Below are 9,837 nucleotides of genomic sequence, written 5' to 3'. Positions count from 1 at the left end.
TAACTAAAGAGACAGACTAATTATATCTAAACCTTAAATTAATATGCAATATTTTAATTTAAGGTTTAGATAAAATTAGTCTGTCTCTTAAGTTAAATCTCTTTCTAATGTATATTTTATTATTGTCTAGGGATAAATGCATGGCCGGTAATCTCGGAACAAACGTCTGTAACCCGAGTTTAGTTAGAGCCCCTGCCGCCGGTCGCGCTTGTTTTTTTTTTTTTTTTTTTTTTCACTTTGAAATAGAATTTGACATATGACAGATACTTAAATTAAACATGGCGTCCATTGTAATAAATTTTTCATGGAGAGATAACCTAGACAATATAATAAATGCTTGTTAGAGTAAAAAACAAATAAGCTGTCGAAGTGCATTGTTTAACGATGAAGAAATACCAAGAAAAATGCATGTATTATGTAGTTCCAGCGAGAAACGACGAAGTAAAAGTAAAATAAGTAATAATATTTGCCGGCTTTCAATCTAAGTGAGTACTTTTATTAATATGCATACTTCGAATTACTTTCATTTGATTGTACTATTCTGATATGATTTTTCATTACAGTTTAATAATTCAGAAATAATTGAGACATTTAACTATATCAATACTAGAAATTTTAAGGTTATAAATAGACAGAGAGAATTCCTGTCAGCTCTCTGAAAGGTATGTTATTAAATAACTAAATATAAATTAATCTTGTTCTAATAATGTAGGATCATAACTAATAATTCTACATCGATTTTTTCAGCAGTATAAAAGGAAAATACGTTCAAATGTAAAATGTTTAGACGGTTTACTAAACACATTCACAAGTGTACAAGTATTGATATGAGATGAATGAATACACAGGAAAAAACAATAAGAATGAAGTCTGAAATGTGCTGAAATCTTTGCTGATCTCCCACTAATATTGAACAGTACGACTCGTAATTATATATTAAGTCAGTTTGGAGAACATACTAAAAACACTAATGATATAATCGTAAGTGAAAGGAAATTCTCAATTAATGGTGAAATTCTAGCTAGTGCAAAGGTTAATTTAGGTTTGGCTATGTCACAGGAAAAGTTTTTAAGTATTAATAATTTCATTTTGATATTACAAGAAATATTATTATCTGTGTTGTTTAATGATGATAAAGGGAATCACATTGTATAGATTTTCAGGAACTGTCAAATGACAGGCAAAGTATAATCATGATTAATGATAAAATTCTAAAAAGCAAAGGGATAAAACACCCTTAATGTGCACTTGCTTATTGCATTTGACTATTCTGAAAGAGATGTCAATAGCTTTACTCTAAAATGTCTTATTGTAGATGCTATAAGAAAACTATTAAGTACTGTTATAATAATATCAATGATTGTTGTTTTTCTTTAAGACAATGATAATAATGACATTTTGAACAAACATTTGAATGCACATTAACAATAGCGCAGAAAAGATTCCCAAATAGAGACTGTACATCATAGATATTATGTAACTTAATGTTAATCAAAATAAATATATATGTAAATATATATATATATATATATATATATATATTGGTTATATATTGATCTGAATCAATATCAATCAAAGAATTGTGGTTATATATGTATATGTATATATATAAATAATATATACATTCATGTACATTTCTATTCTTTTTGTGCTCAGCTTGAAAGGCTGATATGCTAAAATGATATTACACACACATATATATATATATATATATATATATGTATATATATATATATATATATATATATATATATATTTGTATATATATATATATATACATTGTGGATAGCGTGTACATTTAAGTACATTTTTATGCTTTTCGCACATAGTTTTTACAGCTTACTACCATCTATTATAATCATATATAATGTTATATATATATATATATATATATATATATATATATATACATTGTGGATAATGTGTATATTTATGTACATTTTTATGCTATGTGTGCATTGTTTATAAAGAGAACTATGTAGATATAATGTAGAATGTTTTTGTGAAAAATAAATGCTTCAAAAAATTTTTTTTTTTCAATTTTTCTTTTTTTAAATTTTGAATTAAAACGGTCCATATAATTTTGGTTCATTTCTATAGTATTTTTTATACGCACCCGTTCAGGCGACTAGTGCCATCTGTAGCGCGGGGCTTCAACTAACACAGGAATGTGGCAACGAAATATGGCCCGAGAGAGCGATCTATATACTCTTCTTTTATCTATGGATAAATGCTTATTTATCTATGGGTTAAAACATAGAATATTCGAAAAGACGCGCCACTTGTTAAATATCAAAGCGATTTGATAAATGTCTCATCTTTCTACAAATATACCCTATGCTTCAAATGTCAATATTCACTTATTCAGTTAAAATCATTGCCAGAAAAAGAGTTTTGATTAAACTAAATTATTATTTAGCTTACGACTATTTTCGTAAATAGTCGTCAGTGAGTACATTTGTGAAATTTGTGAAATTAGTGAGTACATTTGAAAATACATTGAAAATACTTAAAAATGTCAGAAGAAACAATTATGTCCATAAATGATCAGGCAATTAAAATTGAACCATCAGAATATTCAGTAGAAGATATTAAACCCGAAGTTGAGGATGAATTTAATGTTCTTGATGATATTGTTAAATCTGAATCGTGTACTGAGGATTATGAAACTTGTTTAGAAAGGTTTATGAATTCCGAGGTGACTATAAAAGAAGAAGTTAAACAGGAATTATTCGAGACATCAGCTTATAAATGTGACATTTGTAATCGATCATTTGCCGAATCACACCAATTAGAAGAGCATGTGGTCGATCACATTCCTAGTAATAGCAAAGAAAGCCGATTCGAATGCAAAATCTGTAATAACACTTACGAACTATCAGAAGGGTTAAAATCACACATGAATACACATTCTGAAGTCCATCTTTTTCAATGCAAAATTTGCAGTCATACATTCAAAAAATTGGACACTTTGAAAAGTCACATGTTTATTCACAGTGCAAAGAGTTTCCATGAATGCAATATATGCAATAAGACATTCAAACAAAAATGTGATCTGAAAAGACACATGCTCATTCACAGTGGTGAGCGTGCCCATGAATGCAGTATTTGCAATAAGGCATTTACACAAAATTGTAATCTGAAAAAACACATGCTCATTCACAGTGCGAAGAGTTTCCATGAATGCAGTATATGCAATAAGACTTTCACCCGGTTAGATAATTTGAAAAATCACTTGTTCACTCACAGTGATGAGCGCCCCCATGAATGCAACATATGCAATAAGACATTCTCACAGAAAAGTTATCTGATAAGACACATGCTCATTCACAGTGGTGAGCACCACCATGAATGCATTATATGCAATAAGACATTCAAACAAAAACGGAATCTGATAAGACACATGCTCATTCACAGTGGTGAGCGCCCCCATGAATGCAACATATGCCATAAGACATTCACACAAATAGGTAGTTTGAAAATTCACATGCTAATTCATAGTGGTGAGAGCCCCCATGAATGCATTATATGCAATAAGACATTCAAACAAAAATGTGATTTGAAAAGACACATGGTCATTCACAGTGGTAAGCACCCCCACCAATGCATTATATGCAATAAGACATTCAAACAAAAATGTGATCTGAAAAGACACATGGTCATTCACAGTGGTAAGCACCCCCATGAATGCATTACATGCAATAAGACATTCAAAAAAAAATGGAATCTGATGAGACACATGATCATTCACAGTGGTGAGCGCCCCCATGAATGCAACATATGCAATAAGACATTCACACAAATAGGTAGTTTGAAAATTCACATGCTAATTCATAGTGGCGAGAGCCCCCACGAATGCATTATATGCAATAAGACATTCAAACAAAAATGTGCTATGAAAAGACACATGCTCATTCACAGTGGTGAGCACCAATGAATGCAACATATGCAATAAGACATTCAGACTATTATTAGGTCATCTCAAAAGTCACATGTTGATTTACGCCTCTGTGAATGCAGTAAATGCAACAAAACATTCATATTATTAAGTAGTCTGAACAGTTTCATGCTTTCAATTATGGAGAGCGTTCTTCAAAATTTGAAATATGCAATAAGGGATTAGTTCAATCAAGAGATTTAAGGAAACATGTACACTTCATAGTCAAAAGCGTGATGAAAATAAATAAAATATAAACATATCTGTTAAATTGAATTTAATTATTTGTAAATATGTCTTAATATATATATATATATATATATATATATATGTATGTATGTATATATATTGTATAAATAGTATAAAATATACAGTACACATCATGTAATATGCATTTATTTTATATTTTATAATTTTTTTCAACTATCTTTTATTCGTGTTTTACGAGCTATAGAATTATAAACCATTGGAGTTAACAAATCAGTTAAAAATTTTGTTAATAAGTAAGGAAATTAATCAGTTTGGAAAATGATTAAAATTATCTTTTAATTCTAATAATTGTAGTCATGTGCTATTAAAATTTAAACAAATTGGTTGTTATTTATATCAGATAGTCTAATTTTAATACCAGAATATAAATTTTGGTATGAAGAGTCCTTAACTTTGTGTAATATCCTTCGTTAAATTAATTTTATAATTTGTTCGCTAATCACGTTAACATATAAATTTATAAAATACCTATTATGCATAACAACAAGTAAATCAATAATCATATTTAAATTAACAATAACAAATCAACAAGATCTTTTAAAACAAATTTCAGCAATGTGATAATAACACCAAAACTAATAATAATATCAGGTTAACAATGAATTAGCATTTTGAGACTCATTTTTTATAAAAATTCGCATCCTAACCTGCTATTTTTAATAATTAGTTATGTGGGAGATTGGCAGGTCGCGTCAATTTTAGTAAGCGAGACAAAAATAATAATTGACATGGGTTTTTGTTGGATCATTTGTTTTTGAACTATGTAAAGTTTTGGTTCAGATAAATTTATGAAATTTATCACGGCATAAATGAATAAATATTTTATAATCGGAAAAGTGTTTGATTTCCGATAGTGGTGACCCCGACGTGATATTATGCCGCGCCAACACGGACATTTTAGCTGCCACAAACTGCACATTCCTGAATTTATTCCAAATGACTTGGAACTTTGGTTTGCTTTGGTAGAGAAGGCATTCGCATCTTCCAATATCCACGATGAGAAGGTGAAATATGCATTATTGGTTACCAGGTTGGATATTAGACATTCAACCGAAGTGCGAGATTTGATAATCAATGAGCCTGAAGAGAAGCCTTATTCTACTTTGAAGGCTACGTTAATTTCAAGGTTAGGCACTTCGGAGAAGTCAAAGAAACCAATGATCCTGATTTGGATAAAGAGCCAACTTCTTTCTCTGATCGGAACTCATCAGATACGAATGCAACACTTGCAGAAATGGAAACTGTACCCATAAATTATGCATTCTAAACATTAAGTTATTCTGATATAACTAATACCCATTAGATCGAGAACATTATGCAGAATATGGAGTTGATGGCAGGTCAAATCACCACATACGGTGGATCTGCTGACGAAACATGGAAATTTGTAATTGACCAGTATTACAACACTGGTCTGCTATAATCTGCTTTCCCACCACATTTTTGTAACGTGTTTCCCTGTATTTTTTTTTAAACTGTGAGATCAACACTGGGCAGGGAGTGTGTGGCAAAGTTGCAGTTGTTTATGTCTGATGTAGATTTGGGTGATAGGACGCCTTCTCAATACCTACGTCATTTGAGGACTTTAGTCGGGACTTCGATGACCGATAACGCAGTTAAAGCAATATGGTTATCCAGACTTCCAGTGGAAATTCAACCATTTTTGGAGATTGCTTCTGGAGCACAGTCAATACAAGAGGTAGGTGAACTAGCTGACCGCTTATTTATTAGCCATTCACAGCAACGTGTAGCTGTGATTACAGATGCACAAACCTCTGAGATTGAAACAAAGAATGCTGATCTGCGTCAAATGCGTCAAGATATTGAAGCTGTTTCAAAGCGTTTGGATAAGCTTCAAATGTATCATAAGAAGGAAGTGTCGTTTAGAAGACGACAAGATAACTTATGTCGGTTTCATAGACGCTACGGAAGTCATGCGAGGAGGTGTATATCGCCATGTAATTTTAAGTCGGGAAACGATACGGGCGGTCATTAATGGCGACTAGTGACAAACGCCCAAATAACTCACGCCGCATTTACATCACGTCGGGGTCACCAATGTGGGAGTAGTAATGATTATGATAATATATTTAATTAGAAACTCCCAACATAATAAAAAAATATAAATTTATTAACTATAAAAATATTTCGATATCAAAAATAAACATGACATGTCCCATCGTTTTTTTACAAATAAAAAATCAGCCTGCTTGATATCGCCACAGTTATAACTAGTGGTACAAGGCATCGTGCCATAAGGCAAATACCTGGATCTCTCGTGCCGAAATTTAAATTTTTTTGAAAACTGAAAAAATTAGATTGTTTGAAGAATTTAGAAATTTTTGATTTATAAATTTTAAAATTTCTTGAAAATTATGAAACCCATATTCAAATTGGTTGATTGACTTACTGTCAGACATTGACTGAAGACATTCGTTTTGAATTATATAAATATAAACTTTGGTACCCCTTAAAAAGTATACAAGAGTTTGGGCTTAATATTAACTTCCCGTAGGGTAGTTATAGTAATGGGCCAAAAATCGAAAATGAAAATTTCTGATGCATATCGTCACGTTTGAGAGGTTTCTGAACATTTTTCGTCCACGGGCGCACTGATCAATCGATTTGAATGGTTCAAAAAACATTCGATTCCTATTGATAGGGATCGCGCTGATTAGTTTTTGGCAAAAGCAGGTCCAGCCATTACAGAGATACGGAGCAAATAGTGTAGAAAATAGAAATCCAGTTTTCGAGAGAATGGAGCATCCGATTTGAATGATCTAAAACACATTCGATTCCTATTGATAGGGAGATGTGCTGATCAGTTTTTGGCAAAGGCAGGTCCAGCCATTTCGAACATACAGAGCTAAATGTGCAAAAATAACAGTTTTTGAGTGAACTAAGCGTCCGATTTGAATGATTCAAAGAACTTTCTGCTTGTTTTAACAAAATCATTGCTTTTAGAAAAAAAAGAGTTTTGTTTCAATTTTTTTTTTCAAAAGATTTTAAAAATTCTGACTAAAGTTCTAATATACTTTAAACAAAATAATTTCAACTTTGCAATTTAGTTTCTATAATTTTTATATAAATATTAGACAATGTTACAATATATTTATAAATATATTTATAATAATATATTTTAAAACATTTAATATTCCTAGAACATTTTGTTACGGTACGGGAAGTTTCAGCAATTTGCCTTAAGGCTAGTTAAAATCTCTATTCGATGTGCATATGTCTAATGATAATTTTTGACCACCAAATAGCATTTTATAACTTCCCGAAGAAGTTTATGTTTTCATAGAAAAATTTGCTAATTTTGTTTTCTCGACGTTTCAAGCCATTCTGAATCGCATGAGACCAAATTTGGAAAAAGTATGTGAATGTAAACAGATTTTTTATCTTATATCAACGTTTTCTCAAAAACGCCTAAACTGATTTCAAAATTGTATAATTATTCGATGTATCTTGATGAGGACTTTCGTTTCTCAGTTTTGTGCGATGATCGGCCAAGTCGTTTCTCTGTAAATAGCAGAAAAGTTAAAAATATTTCGTCCACGTTTTAGCCCGCAGTTCTGAAAATTCAAAAACTGTTCGAAAGATATTGGTTGGGAATCGACCTGATTAATTTTCGGTAGAGATCGGCCGGGCCGTTTTCTTGTAATAAAGTGTTAATTTTTTTTGACGATTTTTATAATTAACTTCCCGAAGGAGAAGTTTCTGTTTTCATTAAAAAATCCGATTCGCTAATATTCTGTTTTCTCGACGTTTCAAGCCATTCTGAATCGAATGAGACCAAATTTGGAAAAAGTATGTGTGTGTGTATGTGAACAGATTTTTTGTCGTAAATCCACGTTTTCTCAAAAAGGCCTGGACCGATTTCAAAAACTTAAAAGTCATTCGATGTATCTCGATGAGGACTATCGTTTGTCAGTTTTGCGCTACGATCGGCCGAACCGTGGGCCAAGTTTTTATTTTTGGTTGAAGTGGGCCAAGTTTTTATTTTGGTTGTAAAATGGTAAAAAATGAAAAAACAATCTTATTTTTTTGTAGTTGTAAGGGTACTCCAAAATGCTTTTTATCATAGCAGATGCTTGCAATTATGTTGGAAGTATCTCTGTTTTTGAATGGCAAAAGTGGGACACACAAATTTTTATCTGAAAAATGCTGCTATATTCTTTAAATTATTACTCTGAGAGTTTTCAAATATGCTGATTACGAATCTGTTGTCAAATTTACAAAATTCAAAATCGTTGACTCCAAATGAAGGGTAGAAATTGAAAAACAGTTACTTCAGTAAAAATGTTCATTTAAATTCTGAAAAGAATTTCAGACATGGAATGATAAAATTGTTAAAAAACAAAACATTTTGCAACAATCAAGCACAGATTCTAGGCGTAATTGTTGCACGTCAAGTCGTTGCAGTTGGTCATATCGCACTCGAAGGAGTTTTTTAACTTCCCGAAGGAGAAGTTTATGTTTTCATCAAAAAATCCGATTCGCTAATTTTATGTTTTCTCGACGTTTCAAGTCATTCTGAATCGAATGAGACCAGATTTGGAAAAAGTATGTGTGTGTGTGTGTGTGAACAGATATTTTGCCGCAAATCGACGTTTTCTCAATAATGGCTGGACCGATTTCAAAAATTTAAAAGCCATTCGATGTATCTCGATGAGGACTAGCGTTTATCAATTTTGCGCGACGATCAGCCAAGCCGTTTCTTTGTAAATAGCAGAAAAGTGAAAAATTTTTCGTCCACGTTTTAGCCTGCAGTTCTGAATCGATCTAGAAAATTCAAAAACCGTTCGAAAGATATTGATTAGGAATCGTGCTGATGAGTTGTTGGTAGTGATCGGCCGGGCCGTTTTCTTGTAATAAAGTGTTAAAAAAAATTTTTTCGACGATTTTTATTATTATTTTTTTGACGGTAGATACCATAGTCTTCTAGATCATACTAAAATATTACGGCTCTACGACAATTGGTTTAACTTTAAAAATTCGTCAAAGTTTGCAAAACTTGGTATTGTTTTTTTGTCATTTGTCAAAATTAGACCTTTCATCGACGTTTTCTCAAAAATGCCTGAACCGATTTCAGAAATTTAAAAGCCATTTGATGTATCATGATCAGGACTATCGTTTGTCAGTTTTGTGCGACGATCTGCCAAGCCGTTTCTTTGTAATTTGAAAAAAAGTGTTAAACTTTTCGTCCACATTTAAGCTCATACTACCGAATCGATTTTAAAAAATCAAAAACTGTTCGAAAGATATAAGTTGGGAATGATACTGATTAGTTTTAGGTGAAAATCTACCGAGCCGTTTTCTTGTAATTCGTTGTCGAAAAAAACATTTGACCCGATTTTTATGAAACGTTTTTTGGTGATATACGATCACGATATACTCGTATATCATGATCTTATACAACTTATTGGAATATTACGACCTTACGACAAGTAGTTTAATTTAAAAAAATCATCAAAGTTTAAGAAAATAAGTAGTTTTTTTGACGTTTGTTAAAATTAAAATTTGACGATTTTACTTGGTATAACGATAGAGTACTTGGTTTTAATGAACATACTAAACCATTACAGTCCTACGGAAACTGGTCCGATTAAAAAATTATTGATTTTTGA

The 9,837-nt window shown here is 31.4% G+C and overlaps 2 protein-coding genes and 1 long non-coding RNA gene across 3 annotated transcripts; all 3 read left to right on the top strand.

Annotated features, from left to right (window-relative positions):
- The first annotated feature begins 216 nt into the window (after positions 1-216).
- Positions 217-1,520, top strand: LOC113389244. The gene is made up of 3 exons (XR_003368234.1): positions 217-485; positions 564-662; positions 748-1,520. It is a non-coding gene; the product is annotated as an uncharacterized LOC113389244 (long non-coding RNA).
- Positions 1,521-2,515: 995 nt separating this feature from the next.
- Positions 2,516-3,772, top strand: LOC113389278 (zinc finger protein OZF-like; the record flags this gene model as incomplete). Its single annotated transcript, XM_026626328.1, has 1 exon — positions 2,516-3,772. A coding segment is annotated over exon 1 (1,257 nt), but the record flags the coding sequence as incomplete, so codon positions are not given.
- A 1,310-nt stretch (positions 3,773-5,082) lies between these two features.
- On the top strand, positions 5,083-6,203 carry LOC113389277. Its single transcript, XM_026626327.1, has 2 exons — positions 5,083-5,333; positions 5,705-6,203. Exons 1-2 carry the CDS (start codon positions 5,083-5,085, stop codon positions 6,201-6,203), a joined length of 750 nt encoding a protein of 249 aa, XP_026482112.1.
- The last annotated feature ends 3,634 nt before the right edge of the window (positions 6,204-9,837 follow it).

The sequence above is a fragment of the Ctenocephalides felis genome, unplaced genomic scaffold (assembly GCF_003426905.1).
Source record: "Ctenocephalides felis isolate EL2017-DRISC unplaced genomic scaffold, ASM342690v1 CF-g0.4_SCAFFOLD_03573, whole genome shotgun sequence".
NCBI classification, from domain to species: domain Eukaryota; kingdom Metazoa; phylum Arthropoda; class Insecta; order Siphonaptera; family Pulicidae; genus Ctenocephalides; species Ctenocephalides felis.
Note: the sequence above shows the minus strand (reverse complement) of the source record. Positions and strands in the feature narration are given on the sequence as shown.

What these genes read in the sequence shown, in the direction of transcription:
- LOC113389277 (XM_026626327.1), top strand. Translation starts at nt 5,083, where the DNA reads ATGCCGCGCCAACACGGACATTTTAGCTGCCACAAACTGCACATTCCT. An exon ending in AAGGCTACGTTAATTTCAAG is followed by an intron (nt 5,334 to 5,704) that starts GTTAGGCACTTC and finishes AACACTGGGCAG; the next exon opens with GGAGTGTGTGGCAAAGTTGC.